At 39.4% G+C, this 21,917-nt stretch overlaps 1 protein-coding gene across 3 annotated transcripts in view; it reads right to left on the bottom strand.

Moving 5' to 3' along the window:
* pard3ba (par-3 family cell polarity regulator beta a) overlaps positions 1–20,751 on the bottom strand; it is a 127,048-nt gene extending 106,297 nt beyond the window's left edge. The window contains exons 1-3 of one of the 3 annotated variants that reach the window (XM_044109887.1): positions 20,457–20,731; positions 20,224–20,352; positions 11,975–12,079 (exon numbers count right to left, since the gene is read on the bottom strand). In XM_044109887.1, the coding sequence (XP_043965822.1) occupies positions 11,975–12,079; positions 20,224–20,340 (222 nt within the window). In that variant the 5' untranslated portion in view covers positions 20,341–20,352; positions 20,457–20,731. Of the gene's footprint in view, positions 1–11,974; positions 12,080–20,223 lie in introns of all 3 variants that reach the window. The other 2 variants (XM_044109888.1, XM_044109889.1) reach the window with 2 other exon arrangements.
* Between the last annotated feature and the right edge of the window lie 1,166 nt (positions 20,752–21,917).

The following is a 21,917-nucleotide window of genomic DNA, read 5'->3' as shown; positions in this document are numbered from 1 at the left end:
TTCCACCTAAGTACTGATGAAGATCTGGACTTCAAGAAAAATATTAAAATTAAGTACGTAAAATCTGCCAAGAAGGCATCAGGAAAACTAAGACCGCATATATTTATTTTTCTGTCACTTTAAATTAAACAGCCTAAAAGAAAAACTTAAATTAATGTATTTATTTAAAAAAAAACATATTCCAAGTTGCCTTTTTTTTTTAAAGTACATGACTTAAAAAGTAAGTGATTTACAGTTACATAAAAACCTAAGCGAAATATCTCCTCTCCTATATTGTTCGTTTGACTGATGTACCACTAACCTGATACTCCTAATTTTAGTTTTTGCAAACTAATGGAAAAAAGATTGGAAAAGTTATCAAAACTGTGGCAATACTGATTAGAAATGAGACAATCTTCACTTTGTTAAACTCCTCAGGTTTCAGCTTAAAGCCTAAAAAAAAAAAAACAGGAAATATTTTTATTTTTCTTAGCTATGAAAAATATGCTTATAGAAAGTTTTACTTTTGATTTCCCAAGTTCAAATATTTCACTCAATCATCAGTGCATGATTTACCATAAAAAGGAGCGAAGGGATCTTGTTTCTTACTTATTGAAAACACAGGAAGGTTTGAAATTTCATCCTTTCAGCACGACTTCTCTGTCCCTGCACAAAGAGCAACAGCTTTCATGGTTCATGGTGTGTTTCTTTAACACACTCGGTTTTTTCAGTTCTTCCTGGCTGTGATTAGTATCCCCAGAAACAAATTGCCTTATTTTCCCCACTTTCTCCAATTGGGAGGGGAGACACTGCTATGGACCCAGGCAGACTGTATGTCTGCTGCAGCTGAATAATGACGCCCCGCTGTCTCGTTTTCTCAAACAAACGCGCGCCGTGTCACATACAAGCAGGTGAACCGTGTGTGTGGCAGGTCTCAGCCGTGTTATGAACTGTTAGTCACAACAGTGTGCTTTAGTCATGTGATCAGGCTGGCTGTGAAGATTGTTTGCATGCTGGACAGCTGCCAGATTACAATAAAATACAAAAGAATGTTATTCGGAGGCATGCATGAAGCATAGATAGAGACAAAATGCCTCGGGAAACAACGTAAAGAGGAATATATGCAGCATCAAAAGGAAAGCAACTTACATTAACATACTGCTTAGTAAAACCGTTTCAGAAACGAACAAAACTTTGCTGTGGTTTCAGTTTTCTAGAGAAAACTCCAGAGGACACAAAAGGCTTGAGTAACACAAGGCTGGCGATTTTAATAGACTCTAAATAAAACGCTATGCAAGTTGAGGCATTTCTACACTGAAAAAGGAGGGAGAGTTGAGAAAAAAAAACAACTAATTCTTTGACATTGGACCTGATTATGGTCAAATTAATTTGTGCATTGCTAATATCTATAAATATTGTTTGCATTTATGCCAACAGATTAAAAATAAAAGCTAATAATTCCAAGTGATCTAAAAATCTTCTCGAAAATCAATTACCTCTTCCATCCTTTGACTTTACATATCTAAATAAAGAAACAAATATTCTTTGTTTATCATGGCATAAACTATATTTTTCAAGGGCAACCTATCTGAGATGTACTGGTGTAGACTTTATAAAACATATAAAATGATATCTGCTTTTAATGGATCTGAGAACGAGCAGAGAGCCATAAACCCTGCAACTCACTATAAGATGCTTTAGATAAATGAAAAAGCACTTGAAAACAAAACTGAAATTGTATACATACTGTATCTGCATTTTTCTTTACAATGCCCATTTTCACGCAGCAATTCGACAACAATATTTTCCATCCTCGGGTGTTGCGCTTATCTAGGACACCGACAGTTTCCAGGCTGCCGGAGTCATGACCCTTTTATTCAGTGGAAGTGAAACCAAACAGGTTTTCATCCTTTCACACAGACTCGCAAAACTAAAAGCTATTTTTTTACCACTATGATCCATATGACTGAATAACTTTGATTCTATGAGCAAAAAGTTATCATTGTTGATTTTTCTAGTAGCTAGGAAATTAAACAATGCTGTTGTGTAATTCAACTCAAAGGTGGACCCAGCTGAGTGGCTTTAAATATTGATTCACGTGCTCAGAATAAAACACATGACGGAGATGCAGACATGCAGGGTGGGATGTTTTCAAAAGAAACAACTGCTTTAGGTCGGATGCTTTGCACATGTGAAAGGATGAACAGTGCCACCTTGTTTTAGCCAAATGCAACTGCATGCACTCAAGTTTCTTAACCTTTACATGAGCATCACACACATCCAGACCCATCCGCCGGTACTAATCAACCCATTTTTCTTCTCCTCTCTCATCGGCATCCACCAGCACTGCAGAGTGTGTTTCTCGTTCTGTGTGTGTGTTTCTCTGCCCGGAGTCTATTGAGATGCTTTTTTGCTGTTGTCATTTATCTTACGACTGCCTCCCCCTTCCCTTTCTGTTTTCTTCCTCTCACAATGTTCTTCATTTCTTTCTTTGAACAAGAGATGCATAATTCAGAAGGACAGCGTTGCATTCTGGCAGACAAAAAATAATGGCAACCTAAACATCGCACAAGCGTTCCCATCTAAAACTACAACGTTAAAAACCAGAGGTCAGAGAGCACCTTTTAAAATTTTAATCACACAGGACCTGCAACAGAACAGGGTCTGAGCTAAATCTTTCTCCAAATAGCTTGTAACCTTGCATTTGTGCATCTGGTGTCGTTTTTTTTGTTTTCCGACCCTCAAGCTGCAAAGCTGTGAAACCTCCTGGAAGCCGAATGTGTTTGCAACAGCAGCACTTTCCCACTCCGCAGATGAATCAGATGCTGTTCAACACGATGTGTATAGAATGTGTTTCTCCATGGATGCAGAGTGTGATGAATAGTGACAGTCCGAATACAGAGAAGGGGTGAAGTGTCTGCACCGACAGTGTGAGAACATTTGGCTCTTAATATCTATGCTATTATATCAGAAATGGCAATGAGTGAAGAAAAGAGCAGCAGACAGGTATCTGCACTTTAAAAATCAATCTTTGGGTAATTGTAGAGCAGTGAAGGTGAGGCTGCAGGTTTTTGCTGAATTTCTACACCTAGACTCTTTGATCTATCAAGGATGGTTGCAGACTGGAGGGTTTTCTTCCAAGTAAACACGCATCACTATAATCCACCCCAAAATAGGTGGAAAAAATACATTTAAAAAAAACTACAAACAAAACAATCATACATCGTGGAGGAAGCATGATGCTGTGGGGTTGCTTTTCATTGAATGAGAAAAAATATATATATATATATTTTCAGGCTGAAAAAAATATTGCAAGTCACAAAAGTTCAGTCAGTTTATACCGGTGGAGAATAAAATTGATTTATACAAATGTCAAGGATTCACATATCTCCAAATCAAGATCTCCTCTGGACAAATCAGATTACAATCTTTTTTTTCTCTGCTATGAATATAAACGTTTTGTTAAGAGGAAAATATAGGAAGCTCAAGAAGCCACAAATGGTTGTTTTGAAGCAACAGATTGGATTGCTCTTTGCTAGCCACATGGAGAGGACATCTGTGCCATTAGGATCAATAAAGTATTTTTGAATTTGAAATAAAAGCTTATCCTTTTTTAAATTTCTTGTAAACAGTCTGTTGCTGTTTCTGTATGCTCAAACACACAGAGTGTGCATTTTTAAACCTTCCCTACTCAGCTCAACCTCTCTTTTGATGAGAGTTTGTCATTTTTAATAACTATACAAGATTATTTGTCCTATATTGTTAATTTACCCTTACTGAAAATTTCTTCTAATTATTTTTGTGGGACAATAAAGAATATTTCTACATATTCTAGAAAAGCATTATAGTGCACCTCCAGAGTGACTGGCTATACTTAAAACTAAAAAAAATGAAGAAATAGAATCCAAAATGTATTTTCATGTTGGTACATTCATAACAAAAACTACAGACATAAACTGCAATAAGTATCACTAGTGTGCGTATTCTAAGAAACACCTCTTGGTTTTTCCATAATGTATAAATATTTTAAAGTTAAATTGTCTGGGTGTGTGTGTGTGGTACTACACACTCCAAAGGTATCCGAGTCCCAACATCTGCAGCATCAGTCAGCGTGACAGAGCATGTGTGTTCCGACTGAAAGCAGAAACCCCAATAAAGCCACAGCTACACAAAGCAAGACTCCAGCTGGGGTATAACAGTGCAGGCTATGCACAGTGACAGGCCACATTATTATTTATGCACACTCATAAAGGGAGAGGGTAAACTCTTCATAAATCACTCGGGGCCTGAAAGGCCTTTGGGAAAGATGAGGGGAGGGAACGAGCGGAAGGTGGCGGGAAGAGAGCGAGGGTTGTGGGTGACGAGGGAGCTCCAGGCCTCAAATTTCCCAGGTCAGCAACGGGAATATCAAAACCAGCTCATTCATCATTCCCACAGTGAAAACACATCACATCAGTTCCTGCTGCACATCTATTGAAACGCCACAAACATACACAGGACCAGGCAATCCCTCTGCGCTCGAAGTCATAACCTCATTCTCGTAAAGGCGCGCGGCTGCTACGTGTACACACAAACACAGAAAGAAATGACATGTTCCAAATCTCCTCCCCAAAAAGTCACTGCCAGAGCCCAATAATCAGCTTTCCCTTCCCTGTGGCCGTCACACAGCCACCTGCTCCTTCTAGCCTTTTCTCTCTCTCTCTCCCTCCCTCCTTCCTCTCGGGATCTGACGGAGAAATGGAAGGAGTGATTAACTCGGAGCTGCGAGGCTGGCGCCCTCTCACCTGTGGCTCTCCCCTCTGCCGCCTGCTCCTCCTCCTCTTCATATTTTCATCCGCCTTCCCTTGACATTACACTCACACACCTCTTATTTTTTCCTGGTTTTTATTCGTCTCCTTTTCCAAGACATGTTTGGGATGTATAGCAAAAAAATTAATGAAATGGTCAGAATTTTCTTTCCAACTTCATTTTCAATTTAAAGCAGCTCTATACTTGGATATGTGTATGTATTTTCTGTCTAGTTACATTCATATATGGATGGACAATGCTTCTATAATGTTAAGTTTATATCAATCTAATAAAGCATGTGTGACCAGGTGGGGAAGGGTGCAACGAATTAAAAAAAAAATTCAGGTGAAGTGCTTTTTTCCTACTCTTTTAAACACCTTTAGGCTGTGAGTGATGTAGGTTCTCCATGGCAACCAAAGGTACTAAATGTCAGCAGCAAAAAGGCTCATTTATCTGCATCGGCAAGCTCAGCTGAAAGCAGAGGAATACAGTTCAGACTAGAAATGTAACCTAAATGCAACCAATATGCATGTTTACCTTCTGATTTTATTAGAGTTGATATAAAGGGAATACAGTGGTGCATGGAATCACTTATTGTTGCAAGTCATAGCTTGAAAGGGTGCCAGCACATTTTTAAACAAATGATGACCCAAAAAGAAACCAAACTATTCAAGAAGGCTTTAATGGAGCAAGTTCTGTACAACAATGTATTATATATGACTACTGAATATGTCAAATATCTTTGTGCAGTAGACAGGGTTGCTACAAACTCAATGGAAATGTATTAATTTAGATATTTCTAGACCTATCAACTAGTCCTTTGCTTTAGTTACATTGGACAGATTGACATTGTAATGACAACTAGTAATAAACAAACACAAACCTTTCCTATACGGCGACATCCGTCACTTTTTCTATCCGTATGCGTCAGATTCAAGCACACCAATAATGCTACAGACCAATTCAGACACATTACCAAACCCAGAACTCCATTCATTAGGCCAATCAGTTAGGTGATGAGGCCGAGAGGCAGCAAAATTGAATGATAATACCAACAATGAATGTGTGTATATGAATTAATGTGTGGCATTGTGAGCAGCACAATGGACGCAGATGTGGCTTCGGCTGTGTAATTGTGGTGGGAATCATTAAATATTTAACCTAAATGAGCTGGATTTGGGATTTGTGAGCATTTATGCTTTGGTTGAAAAAGTACACACTGTGATACACAAACAAGCACAACAGGGAGTGTGACTTTGAGCTGATTTGAGTTATTAGCATTTAGAGCGAGCAGAGGAGGAAGAAGAAAAAAAAAACAGCACCAAACCCTGATATAAATGCACCTATATGCTGAACTCTGGGGTAATGCTATGCTGGGAAACAGACGGTGTGAGTTCAGAGAGCAGATCTGCTATAAACAAACTGATCTATAATTGATCATTAGCTGGATGTGATTAGCTGCTCTGTGGGGTGCTCAGCCAAAATCAAAGCTAACTGGAGAAGCTAATTTTGACAACATGAAGCTGCAGCTTCAGAAAATCATAATTTTGACTGCTCTACTGTTTTTATCTTGTTTTATTTTTATGTTGTGGAACAGACCAACTAAAACCAGCATATAATGATGAAGCTGAAGGAAATTATCCATAGTTTTTTTATGATGTAAAATACAAAACATTCAGTCTTCCTATGGAAGAGGAGCTCAGCATTAAAAATGAAATAAAAAGTACTTTGTGGCACTAGCAAGCTGCTCCTTTCAGTTCCTCCTACGTTAAAACAACATTAGAGGATGAAGGCCTTGAATCTTCGACGGCGGGGTCGCACAAATTTATGCAAAAGAAAACTGAAAGTAGCCTTATCCCGACTGAAACCCGGGGCGTTTGCTTCACTGAACTGACAAATCACTTTGGAGAGGTGCCATTATTCAAAGTCAAAAGGTAATGCAATGGATCATGTATAGAAATTAAAATCCTAAGTGCAACTTTATGAGAAAAACCCAACATGCATGAAAGTTAGACGAAAAAGCAGAATCCTTTCTCCTTAAGCCTCCATTGAGTTCGCTCGATGTAATTGCAATCAAACCAGGTTTAGCTGAAAGTATGTTTGAGAGCAGCTGAGTGTAGAGGGTCCGGGGGAGGGGGGTTAGTTAATTGAATATAATCAGATGGAGAGCTGTTGTGGAGCTCAGATGGGAGGGCTGCATCAAGGTCGACCTGATGAGATTTGATCCAATCAGCTCAAGGGAGCGAATGCCGTCAAGTGAACCTTTCCAGTCGGATCCGATCCGATCCGCAGGGAGTAATCTGGTAGAGATGATCCAACTTTACTCAATGGGAAAGAGGTGGGGAGAAAAAAAAGGACAAACCTGCTGCAGATTTGTTATGAATATTCAAATGTCTCGTATGGATCGCAATGTGAAATTCAGAATGGGTATGGATTCTGATTAGGCTGCCACTCGTGTCACATTTTTTAATCAGCGCACTCGAGCCCCGCGCTCCCCCGTTCATCACCGGCCATTCACGCGGTCTGCGCCGAGTTACGGGACCATTCAGACGCCAGTCAGTCGGCGGCTCGCCGTGGCGTGTGATTGAGAAGGAGAGAGGCGAGGGAGCGAGATGTCACAGAGCATCAAAGGCTAATCAAGCACGTCTGAACCTCGCAATCACATCCCATTCAGCTAACTTTTTTTTTTTCTCCTCTCCCCCTCCAGCAGGTTAGCACATTTAAGTAATGCTTCATTGTTGCCTGTCAGGGGGGGGAGTGACATTTGACTTGTAATTAATGACTGTAGACAAAATTTAAGCAGCAGACTTCACCTGCAGCTGCTGGAAATGAAATATGAAAAAACCTGATTTGATTTTTTTTTTTCTTTTAATTTCAAGAGCAGAAAGGTTACAATTGATTTATACCTGAAGGATTTCTTTAAAAGTAAAACTTTTTTTTCTTTTTTTAAACATTGCTTTAAAGAGCTAGATGAAGACTTGAGCCAGAGACATTTCAGAAGATCGTCCGGGATTTGAACCATCGCATTTACATTTGGGCAACCAGAGGGAGCCACTGGAGACGCCTTGTAAGTGCTGTGATTAAATAGGCTAATTAAAAAGGAGACAGGAAGTTCTTCCATTTTTTAACATATAATAAATCTCCCATGAAATTAAATGTTATTTGCATGTTCTGAATGGAGAGGGGTTTTCTAACCACAAGCCTTTCTTTGTGAAATTTGCTTGAAAATAATATGTTCAAACTGAACTGGAAAAAATCTCAGGAACTACTTGGATTGTTCTAAAAGGATACAATCTACAGATCTAGAAATGATCAAGTTAGTGAGTGGCAATAGATTAATATGGCACAGAAAAAAAACAACCTATAAGTAATAAAAGAATTACTTTGTGATGTGAACATCCCACTGAAAGTCAGCAGCTGCAATCCAGACCCTCAACCGAACTTCCAAAATTCATGCTAAAAAATAACCGATGGAAGTTTCTCAGCGGTATTAGTTGATACAAGACCAGGTGAAACTTCCACATCAGCCATTTTGACACCACTTTAAAAAACTGTGGGTTTTTCTTGGGTTCTTTTTACATCTCAGCATAGACAGTCATTACAAGCAATAATGGCTTTTGAGACAAAATAACCGTCAAAATATTGCAAACATATACTGAAGTGTTCACTTCTGCTGTCAAACGTCATAAAGTTTCTCAGGACTCCATTGGTTGATCTGAATAATTAACACATCGGGGCGAACAAAATCTGCAAAGGTGTAGACAAAACTCATCTAGTCGACATCATTCACCAGTCAGATTGAGGGAATTGCATTTGCTGTAAAGCAAGCAAATGTACAGGAAGCCCATAACTCTGAGGTTCAACAAGTTATGTTATGTCTGTTATGTTTCCTGTTTTTCCTGCACTGATTAGCTTCCTCCCTGTATCTGACGGAGCCCATGTCATTTTCCCCCCCATGTCCAGACAGGGGGAAAAAAACTAATTAATTTCACCTATTTTGATCACACATGACTGTGTGAATACTGTGAACCCAAAACATTTTCTTTTAAGAGCAGAAATTATATCTGTATTACTGATGAGAGCACATATCCCATCATGCCATAATGTTATGCCTGATAGCTGTAAAGATAACTATAAATAAAATGATGCATTTGGTTTAAATGTGCAGATGAACTCAGACATTTAAATACATTGAATACTTAAAATGTCTTCCTCTCTGTCTGAAGTTAAATCAAACCGAACTTCTCTTGTTTTAGGTCAGAATTATGTGTGGATTACCATAATCACATTTTTCCTAATTGCTAAATGCTACAGCAATGTCAGAAATCAAAGAACAAAAGCCAAAAAACTTTTGAAGATGCTGGCTACAGCTGGTAGGTATTATTGTCCAGTGAAAAGTGTTCTTTACCAACATGGCCTGAAAGGCCACTCAGTGAAGAGGAAGCCAGAAATATAAAAAAACATATTGGAGTGCACACAGGAACAAAGATCTTCATTTTTGTGGACGTGAAACTAAAGTGGAACAGTTCGGCCATAATGACTCTTGTTACATTTAGAGGAAGAATGGGGACGCTTGTGCCATCCAAACTATGATAAATGGGCGTGGAGGTTATCAAACAAGAACAATTTGGTAGAGTATCTGCTTTAACCAATAAACCCCCAGCTGCCAGTCACACATACAACAGTGCTGCATAAATATAACAGACTCAGCAGTGACCTGGAGTGGTCCGACTACAATCTGCTCCTTTGTGCGGTCACACCTGAAGCAACAACCTTTTCGTCTTCCCCGCATTCATCTGACTGATATTAATATTCATCAGCAGGCTGGTGGCCTGAGTCTCAAGATGGGGGGTTAACGAACACTTTGTCCACGCACGCTGCTGTGTATGTGCGCCAGCACGCCGCAGATGCAGGGGGCCTGAGCTGTAATCAAATCACAGCCGCCCCCTCATCTCCGCCCTCATCAACCACCAGTGGCGCATCCTTGCGTACGCGCCAACATGGTGCCCTGCGGGCTGCCACTGGAGTTCAGCACAGACGCGGCGGACAGCTGAAACGTGTCTGTGCGCTGAATAATAGTCGAGGGTTTGCTCAGATAAAGAGGTCTGGACTCGCGGCAATGCTGAGCACTAGGAGTACAAATAACTAACCATTATCTCTCATTAGCATCCGTGGCTAACACAGGGCCCACGCTGAGCGGTGGAGGGCCCTCACGCTGGGCCCACTCCTGTATGATTGATGGCGAAACCGCATCGGCCACAATAACAAGACAAAAAAAAAAAACAAAAAAAAAAAAAACGCTAACGATATATCTGCTGGAGGAGGCGAGGCAATAAAAATGTAGACAAACAAAAGAAAGTGGGGCTAATCAAGAATGCCAGGCACAGCTCATTAATCTAGGAGAGCCAACGGTATTTTGAGGACTGGAGATTAAGTCCAATGACTGGCAAGTTGGGAAGATCACAGAGGCTTGTCCTCTTTCAGCTGCTATCCTTTCATCAGCTCTTAAAACAAAAAGAATAAGATGGAAGGGGAACCTAAAAAGAGGAGGAGGCTGAAGCTCATCCAAACATTTCACCAAGGTAACAATCAATTAAAGTGTAACTGATTATTCAAGCTTTTATTTCTACAACTGTTGATGTTCTCAACGTTTCTCAAAATGAGGAAATTAAGGCTCTCAACAAATAAATGTAATGGGGAAGACTGCGGACTTCCCCATTACCAGATACTTAATTTATTTCATTAAATGAATGAAATAAATTAACTATTGGAAGAAACTGTGTTAATTGGTGTGAAGTTAATGCATAGGAGGAAGTCCAACAGCCTTTTAGAAACAAAATATAACTTAAAGTTAACTATTTTTTCATCACTTTTTCATCTCTAAGAGGTGCTCTTTTTGGGGGGTTTTTTGCTCCAATGAAGCCCGTTAATATTTATCATTCACCTTGCATCAGTTCATACCTGCAGGGGCACGAATATTCAAATGGCTGTCGGTGAGGTTCTTATATTTAAACAGAAAACGTTAACTCATGCTGTCCAGTGTGTTTAATACGCTGCTGTTGTAGATACAGAAACTTGACTGACCTCTTTTAAGTTTCTCATAAACATCCTAGAGTCAATCCTTAAGGTGCTTCGCCATGTTTGTAGAGCTGCAGAACAGCTTGCATAAAGACTTACCCAAAGGTTTTCCTGCTAGTCTTGTTTGTAGGAAATGCTGCCAACAACACTTTTGTCTGTCAGCTAGAGGCCACAAAGTCTCTAAGGAGTTTTAAACTTCCAGGGCCAGCTCACGGTTTGACTGTCAGCCTTGCCTAGCGCAAAACAATTTGGAAAATTGACTCAATTTGCTTTGAATTTGAAGCAAATGATCATCCTAAAAAGAAAAGCTCTTTTTGTATTGCTTATGTTGAATAATTGATCGTTTTGAAGGCCCTGATTGAGAAGCGCCCGAGAGCTGCTGGTTAGAGTCAAGCATTTATTCAGCAACGTCTGTAGTCACTTAAAGAAAACCAGAACATCAGGTAACATTTGTGGCCGAATTGATTCTAAAAGCCAGACATGAGCTATGGTCTAAAAAGAAAACTAAAACAATAAAGCCTGTGACTGAGAAGTAAATAGGGGGCTAAATATTTATGGAATGACATAATCCACGAACATAGAGTGTTAGTCAAAAACGTTAACACTACTAAGAGTGTAATACAAAGTTGGAAAACACACACCAACATCTAAATAAAATCTAGTCTAAAACAACAGGTATAACAGCATTACAGAAGACTGAATATTCAATTTCATTTGGCTTTCATGTGACCAAATGAACTCATTGTTCATCCAGACTCCAAACCCATGAGTATGGATCGTGGAAGTTTGACATACTATCTGTAGAATTTATTTTGAGACGAAGGACAATCTGGGACAGCACAAGCTTGACAAATCAAGAAAAATAATCTTCTCGTCATGTTTTGCATTGAAGTTCCAACACAAAATTACAAGGAATCCTTAGATTTACAAAGTACTATCCCTGTCATTCTGCAAGGCTGAAACAAAAACATCCACTGCAGGCATCATCCCCAATGACAGATAATTTTCTGTGATGTTGCTTTACATCCCACAGTAAAGCAACATCACTATTACTGCAACAGCTCATCTTCCCACACTGAGCTGTGCATCAGGTGTCAGTTTAAAAAGTTTAAAAGTGTGTCCTTCTCACCTTCTCTCTGTCTTCCACCAGGTCACTGAGCAGGTCGTCAATGTCCAGGATCCCTCCATCCGTGTACTCCAAGTGGTGGATGTTCACAGGAACCTCTCCATGCTGCTAAGGGGGGAAATATATAATAATCACAATAAGACATTTGAATAAACACTACCAAATCTCAAAATTAACAGCAGGTGATTCCATTGCATCCATAAAAGAATAATACAACCATGACACTGTAAAGGGAAGAAATTTAAACTCCAGAAAAGTTGTGTGTATTTTTCGTTCAAAGGACTATAAAACATAAAAAGCATCCAGGTTTTTTTTTTATTTTTCATTTAATCAGGTGAGTTGTTAAGAACAAATTCTGATCTGCAAAAACAACGAAGAGGGAAGGACACACAGATAGATCAAGCAGCACACAGATAGACAGATTTATTTTTGATCCAACAGAAAATGAAGTAATTACAAAAAACATATCTATACATTCTCCAAATCATCTGCCTCTGATCTTCATCTGACTTTATTTATCAAGTGTATAAAAAAAGCCTTCTGCTTGTTGGTGTTTCTGGACTGATAATACTAGCTTGTCCTTAGAATAGATGCATTTCTGACTCAAGAAAGTGAAGCACAAACAGGTGGGAAAGAAACACGAAGGCAGTAGTTACTGAAAACTCTGGTCAGTAACATTTTAGCTGTTCCCAGACGTCTCTGGTGTTATTATTGGAACATGTTGGAGCCAGGAAGCACTCTCCATGTTTGGAGGTCACAGTCCAGAGTTCTCCAATTACCACTGGGAACACTGAAGACTCACATTTCCATAACTTCTTCATTTCATCTTCCTTGGAGCTTTTCATCTTCATTACGCTGCTGTCATTTGGGATTGCTTCGTCTATAACTTTCATCACTTTCTGTGGTTTGACAATAACAACAATGTCCAGTTATTTTGCCTTTGCAACTTAGTTGGATAATAGCCTCGTCATTCTTCACCACCTTTACAGGTGAAGCCTGGAAAACTGCAGCCAAAGCATCTTTAACTCTAGGAAGACTTTCCACAATTCTTAAGAGTATCTTTAAGGGAATTTCTAGACTATTTTTCTAAGTGCGTTCCTAAATTCAGACATGGATTTGATGGTGAAGATCTTGCGATCTCTGCTTTCGCTCATTAAAAAGGTATTTTGTTAGTTTGGTGTTAGAACTCATGCAGGTCAAACACATCAAACAGACTCAACCATGTTTTGTCTTGTTTTGTTCACATTTCCCAAACTGGAGCCATAAGGTTGTGGATGAAATTGTCCAAAATGCTCTTAAGAGTTGTCTTCTCCAAAAGGAAATTAAATAACCACTTTGCTGAAAAGCAACTTTGTTCACCAACACAAACACTTAACATGCAGCTGATAAGCAAAAGTGGTTCTCATGGCAACTTCCAAACATGAACACAATGAGGTCTTTCTTTCCAATGGGTTCCTCAAATGCCAACCACCGTCAGTATTACCGTGTTCTTCTGGTTTCAAATTCAAAAATACTTCATTGATTCCAAAAGGAAATTAAAAACCACTTTGCTGAACAGGTAAGGGTTTCTGAAGCAAAACCTGAACACTACACAATACCTGCTGCATGACACAGCATGTCGAGAGTATCTACACAGGTTGTGGTATGACACGGAGGTGGAGATAAACATTCAGGTTTTTTTTTTGTTCCGTGAGAAGTTGGCACAGTCCAGCCCAGTTCAAGGGCACACACCCAAACAGAAACAAAAAAACAAAAAAACTGAAGTTAATTCATTTTTGATTGCGACACAATCTGGAATACGTTTACCCCAGAAAAATCAATAGAGAAGTTCAAGAACAATGCCATCTTCCTCTTTTAGTGACCCAGTCTATAAATGCACAGGGCTGTGGCGTTTCATACAGCTGAAGAAGATTTAGATAGAAAAACAATAAACCAGAAAACAAAACAAGGTAATGTCAGTAGAATTTAGCCTTTATAGGAACAATTTATACTTACAAGCAACATCTGAGCAAAGCACATAAATCATACAAGTTCATAACAATGTTTACAGAAGTAAATGGCCTGTTAGAAACCATACATAAAAATAGGAAGAGTACACAAATGCATTAGCAATTAAATTAGTTTATATGGGCTGTAAGCCTGGGAGGTTAAGCCCTATTTTAATTAGCTTCATCCCAGCTATTCTGTGTCTTAATGCTAAAATAGAGGATTTTGAATTTTCCACAACGTGCATCTCTCAAATCAAATTGCTAGGCATTTTAGATTTATCAACAGAAACAAAAGCCTTTTTCTCAGTGCTACACCCCCTAACCAAAGCATCTAGCCTTGGATAGTAGCTAAATACACAGCAGGTTTCAGACAAACAGGTTTATGGTATGGCAATCCAGGGTTCAGGTCAGCGAGCTGGAATGTGAGAGCACACCAACTAGACAGACAAAGGAAGGAAAAGGCTGAAAGCAATGAGCAAAGCCAAGAGTGGAGATTAGTTTTAAACAGTTCATTTATTCGTACTTAAACGTAGTACCAGTCACTGGAAATTACAAAATTCTCCATATATTTATCTATTTTAATTGCCTAGTGATGTCACGCAATAGTAGCAAGTATGTTTCAAAAAGGCAACTAGACATAGTATTCCCAGCTGGCCAGAAAAGCAGGTCCAACTGGACTGTCTCCCTGCATTCTTCCTCTCCTAACCAGCTTTCATACCTTGTAGCAGAGCGTTGGCAAGACGCAACATTTGCACTTTGAGCATAAGGCCATACACTCATCATGGGTGTGGATACTGCACTGATTTTGGTCTTTTAATGATGCATTTCAGTAATTTGAGTGGAGTGAAACAGTCTTAATGATGTTTTTTAAACAAGGCGCTACAGATTGAGCTGTTTTTTAACTTTTCTTTAATCTGAAATGTATGAAAAACTGAGCTGTTAGTATGACATGACCGGAACAGACTTTAGTCAGAGGCCTCTTCAGATTTGTTGCGAGACTGACTGCTACCTCAGATCCTCCCCGTCCAAAGAATCACCATTAACAAGAATGCTGAAGATACTTGCAAATATAACTTTTAACATTTAATTTCCCTAGAGAATAAACAGATTATTATTGAATCATCAATATTTTGGTGTTCAGTGCTTCAATACAACAAGACAGTCCCACAGCATGATGCCGTCACCATCATGTTTGACATTTAAGAAAATGTTCTTTCATTCAAAAGCCTCACCTTGACTCCTCTTATGCCAATAACGAGAGTATAGAAAATTTTAACGAAAGCTCTAAGGCAGGAAGAATCTTAATTGTCTGTTTTTGGGATGACAACATATCACACAGCTTAATGGAAATAAAGAGGAATGAGTGTGCTTTTCAAGAAGAGGGACTTCACCAGATCACAGGATTAAAGCAGAAGATTAATGCTCCAGAGTTAATGAGGATCACCTCTGCAGGAGAGTTTAAGCAAACCCCAGATAAACACTCTTTTCTCTATCTAACAGTGAATACATGTCACTTTCCAGGCAAAAATAAGCTGCAGGGAGGAAAAAAAAAAAAGGGGAATAAAAAGTTCCTCTGAAGTTCCTCAGACTGAATCCCTTGTAATACCTTCACTATCCCCAAAAAATAAATAACAAAAAGGAGCTGAAACTCAGTCAGTTGCAGAGGAGAATTACCATGGCTGTTAGAAGAGTAAACTCCCTGCAAATTACACTCTTAAGTCCCCCATCATTTGGAAGTGATATCTCTCCTTCCTCTCCCACCCACCGCACACTGGCGAGCAAAACACGTCATCCCGAGAGGGAGACGGCGCGCTGGAGCGATTAGTGGAGCTAAATTCTGTGAAGCGCTGGTGCTATTTCACACTTTGATCCTCAGAAGAATGTGTCATTATGAAGCTGTAAGAGCACGGTGTGGGCTTAGCTGTGATGAAAAAAAAAATTATTCCTTTAATGAACGAGTCGATGACTTATTCTCAAGTTGGACCAATTGATGGTGTGTTTAAAGGCGAGAGAAAAACAGAGATGATGAAAAGATGACAGTTAGTGAATCGTTGGGATTAAAAAAAAACAAAACAGTTTTGATTAAAGCAATATATATGAAAGATCCTGTTGCTGTTACAAACATTTCCATGAACTCCAAAACGAGATTTTAATGTTTTTTACTGTGATTTAATAGTTCATCGTGTTTGATTTATTCACATTTCTGTTTTCTGTATTTTCACAATACATCACCTGCTGGCACACTAAAATATTTCTGTTTAAAAACTGAAATCTTACGGATTTTTACTGCATATCTGACTAAAATTGACACGAAGCCTTTTACCAGCCTTAACAGAACAATCTTTTATTTCTAGGGTACATTTACTCATTTTTTACAGAGTCCAAAATCCTCTGCATCAGAAAGTACAATCTCTTATCAGCTAATAAGGAATCATATCTGGTTTATAATGTCGCATGCCACCAGCTTCCGCAGAGAAGTAGGAACTCTGTCTGTTGACCTTCAAGGCCAAAAATCCAACACAGTACAGGATATTTATTTTAATATTTGGTTTGGTATGCCTGGTGAGATACAAAGAGCTGCCCGAGGCCTTCAGAGAAGATTATAGCTGTCTAATTAAAATTGGATGCTCAAAATTAATGCTAACATACCCAGGTTTAACTCGCCAAGCAAGTTAATATTATAAGCAGACCGCAAGATGCCAAAAGAAGTTACCAAAACCCTAAAATGTTTTAACATGATAAGTTTCTATGAAACATAATCAGAAAAAAGGCTGATCAGTTTCTACTGGAAATGTGCAAAAAAGAAAAAAAAATCACAAGGGCCTTTGCTAAATAAAAACATTTTGTTTGATTTTAAAAAATGGATGTTATTGTTTAAGTGTAATCAAAATCATTTATTTTTTTCCAGACTTCAATAGAACTGAAGGTTTGACCTTCACATTTCTGTGCAACATCTTGTTTATGACCTTAATATTTGAACATTCAGACATCCTTCTCAAAATTAAACTGAAAAAATACCAAACACCAGTTTAGTTCAAGACATTTCTGCCATGTTTTGCTTCTCTTTTAGTGATAGCACACAAAACTTATGGAGAATTCCTCGATATGCTGATTTTCCATTTTCATACCAAAAAATGTAAAGAAGCATTCCTTTGTACAGAGATTCATATGTCATAACATCCTAGGTGTAAACTCCACACACTCCCACAATCTTCTATTTCCCCCCCATCTTTCACAGCAGAAATATTTCTACAGACTTTAACACCACTCAGATAATGCGCAAATGCACGTCTTCCAGATTACACTTTATAATAAACTATACAGTTTCCTCAACAATGTGGCAATGAAAGTAGCTGAACATGAGGCATAGCTGAGAACACATTTGAATAAACTGCTAATTAGCATGGTCTAAACACGGCATTGTGGGAAAGCTCAGCGGGACTCTACAGAATGCACGTCCACACGCCCGCGGTGATAACCCGCAGGTTCTTGATGCGGTCCCCGCTGTCAGCAGAGAGGTCAGTGAGTGGAGAAAGGTGCAGTTAATGCTGGTGCTAAATGGGTTCTGCTGGCAGCTAATCTGCTCCCATCTCTTGGAGCCGAGCCGGACTGTCCTTATACTGCGCAGAGGCCATGGACTGCTGAGTCAGAGTCTTGCATCAGCGGCTAATTAACATGCTCTGTGAAAAGCAATCAAGGCCCGGGTGCATTCTAATCACACGGTCGCGTTTAGCCTGGTGCAGCTTGTGCGCCGCAGCGTGTCGCACTCAGAGTCAACAGGGACCCTCTGGGCGAAGAGGGCTTGGCTGCTGCTGGCGGTGAAGCAAACACTCCACAGCTCAAGGGATCACTGAGAGGGATGAGTGCTGCTGTGTGTGTGTGTGTGTGTGTGTGGGTGTGCGTCTGCAGCCATCTAGGTGTCGCTCCTTCAATCCGTGCTTCCAAGGCTTCTCCGAACCGGAAACTCTGCGCCCGAGGGAGGGAGTGTGGGCAAGCTGAGCGGGCACCAGCCAACCGATAAGAACGGGGGGCCTGTCACCAATCCTAATCCCCAATCACTCACAGGACAAAGCCTCCTGTCCACCACGCACCTCTCCAGCTGCGGCCACATTGAAGACATCAAACAAAACTTCCACCTGCCCGCCGAGATATCGGGGCTTAAACCGGGAGCTATTGTACAGGTAGACAGCAGAGTCTGCCGCCAGAAACACGCGCATCCTCGTCGAGACACACGCCAGCATGCTATCACGCAAAGACAGCATGCACGCAAGCCGCTGATTAATAAAAAGGTCAGCCTGGCAGGATGATTAATGTTGGAGAGATCGCAACGATGAGGATGCAGATGACTGAGGAGTTGTGTCTTTGTGTGGTTGTAAACATCCTTGCAAGGTTTCCTATGCGTCATTCACAGAAAATCTCCAGATCTAGTTCTTTATATGCTTTAAAATACAAAATAGAGACAGTCACTTTAAATTTACGGAAAGCATTTCTACAGCCGGTGGGTTTTAAATGCGTAAAACAACAAACTGGAAGTGAGCAAACAAGGAGGAAACGTAGGAGGTACAGGAAAGGAAAGACTGAAGGAAGAAAACAAAGGAAGTACACAGGGAAGAGAGGATGGAAATAATATAAAAAAATAAGTGGTAGACAGGAAAAAATGAAGGGAAAGCAGAACAAAATTTAAGCAATAGGGAAAAAGGTCTGGAAATACAAATATTTTACTATAACTTTCAAGGTGAGGCATAATTTTCCATCCTTTCCAGACATGAAAAATACCTCCTGTTCCATACTTTCCCCTTATTCATTAGGAACTCTGTGTTTGGAAAGTCTCAATTACTTTTCAAAACAAGAAATAAGGACAGAAAAACCGGTCCATCCTCATGCTCCATGCCACGCCGCATCCTGATCAGAGGAAATGAAGGCTTTTGCTGCGTCCTACAAACGCACAATGGGTGGAGAACATCATGACTCAGTCGTAGAGTGGAACAATGTGGAAAAGGTTTAAAGAGATTTCTCCTCAGGATAATTACTAGGAGCTTTCTGCAAACCACAGCCATAATAAGACGCCCAGAAACCTGACCACAAACCACAAGTTTCTGCTCAAACTCAAAGACTTGCACTTTTCTAAGGGCTTTGTGGAGTTCTGAAACCTGGTTTAGCTACGACAAATTTGCAGTTTTGTCCCGTGGATGCCTACATCCATACATTTCAATTTGAAACCTAGAAGATTGGATAAATCTACTGAATTTAGAGCAACAGCTACAAATAGCACAGATTTCAGATTTCTTATTTTAGGAGTTAAAAGATGTGCTTTCACTGTTTGAGTAAATGCACCTGTAATGACATTTGAACCAAAAAGAAGAAAAGGTGAGTTACAGGTGGGAAGACGAAGATGAGAATAAAACTAAATCTGACTGGTGGGGTCACCTGAAGAGGATTTTGAAAACTTTTACAACCCAAATCAAGAGCAAATATGCTGAAAACAAACCAAAATGACAAAATAATGTTATTAAATCAAAAGGTGTCAAAGTATCTGTTTAAGGGTGTGAACTCTTATGTATGAAACATGATTTTAATGGAAAAATGTAGAAAAAAAAACAGACTTTATTCAATGACGTAAAATATTACTTAAATGTGACATTCTGAGATTGGAGTCATAATTTTGAAAAAATTAAATGAATGACGTTCATTAGAAAATGAACGTCTAAATTGTGAGACAAAAAAGTCAGAATTCTCTGAGAATAAATAAAACAAAAAATAATTTGGAATTAAACACCTGCCATGAAAAGTAGTGTGGACTTTGACAGCTTCTGCAAAGTAGTAGCAAATTTCCTTATAGTAATATTTAGAATACAAATGTTAAATAAATAAATAAATAAAACTGGAGGAGTTAAAAGAAGTCCTGTAACTGTCTTTTTTGAAATATTGTTTTTTAAAAGACATACAACTCCTTTTAAATGTCTTCACGCTTTCTGGAAATGAAGAAATACTTTTCGAAATAAATAAAAATTTGCCAGAGAGGACGCTAATCAAACCTGATAGCCAATGCTAGCTATGTTAGCTATGAGGATAATAACCGGTCGTTGACGTGTCACGTGACCCACCACCTTGTTTAAAGTATGACAGGAGTTTGTTACAAAATGACAAGCATGACTGGAATGAAATAAAGTGTTATTGGAGCTAAACCATTCCTATAGTTATGTATATACGAACATTAATAAATAAGTGATGTTACGTATATATATATTTTTAAAGAGGGCTTACCTGCTCTACTATCCTGCGGTACCGCCGTGTGGCTTGTTCGACCAATTCCCGAACGGTCCATCCAGCTTTACAGGGAACCACCACAGAGGTGTCCCCGAAAGTTACGGTAACTTTCATGTCCGCTTCTCACTGTTGTTTTAAAAAAAACGACAACAACAAAACAAAACACAAATTTAATCCAAGTTTGACAGCTCCGAGAAGCCGAAGCTGCTCCCTGTTTCAGAGGAAAGCACCTGTCCGTCGAAACCGGAGCAACAGGTGTCTCGGGTCGGGGTGAAATCACGAGAAAAATGAACTTCTCCGAGGTTACCGAGGTTTTCTGCTGATCAAACCCCCAGAAAACATGTTGGTTTTTAACAGAGCTCGAAGAAAGCGGCGTTTACGGCTGGAAAAAAGGGAGTTTTTCTCATGCTGAGCCGAGAGCTGATACACCCAAACAAAACAAAGTGAGACGGAAAAACCCGGAAGAAATCACAGATACTCTACAGAAAAGGTGCGCTCCCACTGACACTACCCGTGTTTACCTGTGTGTGCTTTAGATATCTTCATGTCTTAAGTGCACAGCAGAAAATCTTTAAAAAAGAAAAAAAAAGGGTAATGTAAGTGTTGTGTTAACTAATTGAGGTTGGTGTAAATAAATAAACATGCTTAGTAAATACTCCGTATGTTTCTTTCTAATTTTGCCTTGTAAAGGTAAACTATTTCAGAATTTGTCACATAATAACCACTAACCTCAACACATTTTAGTACATTTTTATGTGATAAACCAATACTTATACAGCAATAATGTTTTTAAAAAGATTTTTGTAGTAAATAAAATCTATTAGAGTCCATATAGTTACAGCTGTGAAGTCTCACTTTCCTGGCGAAGGCCATGCTGTTCCTATTTCAAGTTGTTTACATCTCTAAAAAGATCTTTAAAAGCACACCTCTCCCTGCTCTCTAATCCTCCTGACACTCTCTCCGCACTCATCACAGATTCTAATTACCTCACCATTACTCTCTGTCATTTTGTGTCATTAGGTTCTGTTGTGAAATTGCCTTTATGGATATCAGCAGCCGCTGACAGGCTCCTCTCCTGTGCCTCATTCCCTCACATTGTTTGGTTTATGCTCTCTGGGATTTCCGAGAGAGAGCTACCGTTGCAAATGGATTCATAATTGGGACAAGCACTTTTCCCTCTTTTTTTTTTCTTCTTTTTTTTCTTCCCCACCCCACCAGCATGCTTTGACCCCAAAATATGCAGAGTGGAGCACCAAAAGCACTTCTTTTTCACCTTATCCAGCGAAAACAAGGTGAACTTAATAAGCAAAGACTGGGAATGGGACAAAAAGAATGAAAGAGGTGATCCGTAATTAGTAAATCGCCATAAATAAAAAAAAAACCTGCATATTTGTCCGTAATCCCCTGAATTTTCCAGGACAGAACAGAATTACAGCCCAGTTTAGCACAGCTACACAGAGGGTTCGTGATGGCGGATAAGCTCCCCCCCGGCTGCTGACTCATCAGGTCGTGCAACTAGGTTGGTACCACTTGGATCCACACTTGCTGACTGTAGTCATATTTAATCAGCCGGAGCATGTGCATCTCCACGCTACGTGGTTGAAGGCTGTGCGACGTAGGGTGATGAAAGAAGGAACTGTTTGGTTTTATCTTTTATTTAAACGGTTATTTGTTCAAGGCTGGCACCCAAT

This window comes from Gambusia affinis, linkage group LG24 (genome assembly GCF_019740435.1).
Source record: "Gambusia affinis linkage group LG24, SWU_Gaff_1.0, whole genome shotgun sequence".
NCBI classification, from domain to species: domain Eukaryota; kingdom Metazoa; phylum Chordata; class Actinopteri; order Cyprinodontiformes; family Poeciliidae; genus Gambusia; species Gambusia affinis.
Note: the sequence above shows the minus strand (reverse complement) of the source record. Positions and strands in the feature narration are given on the sequence as shown.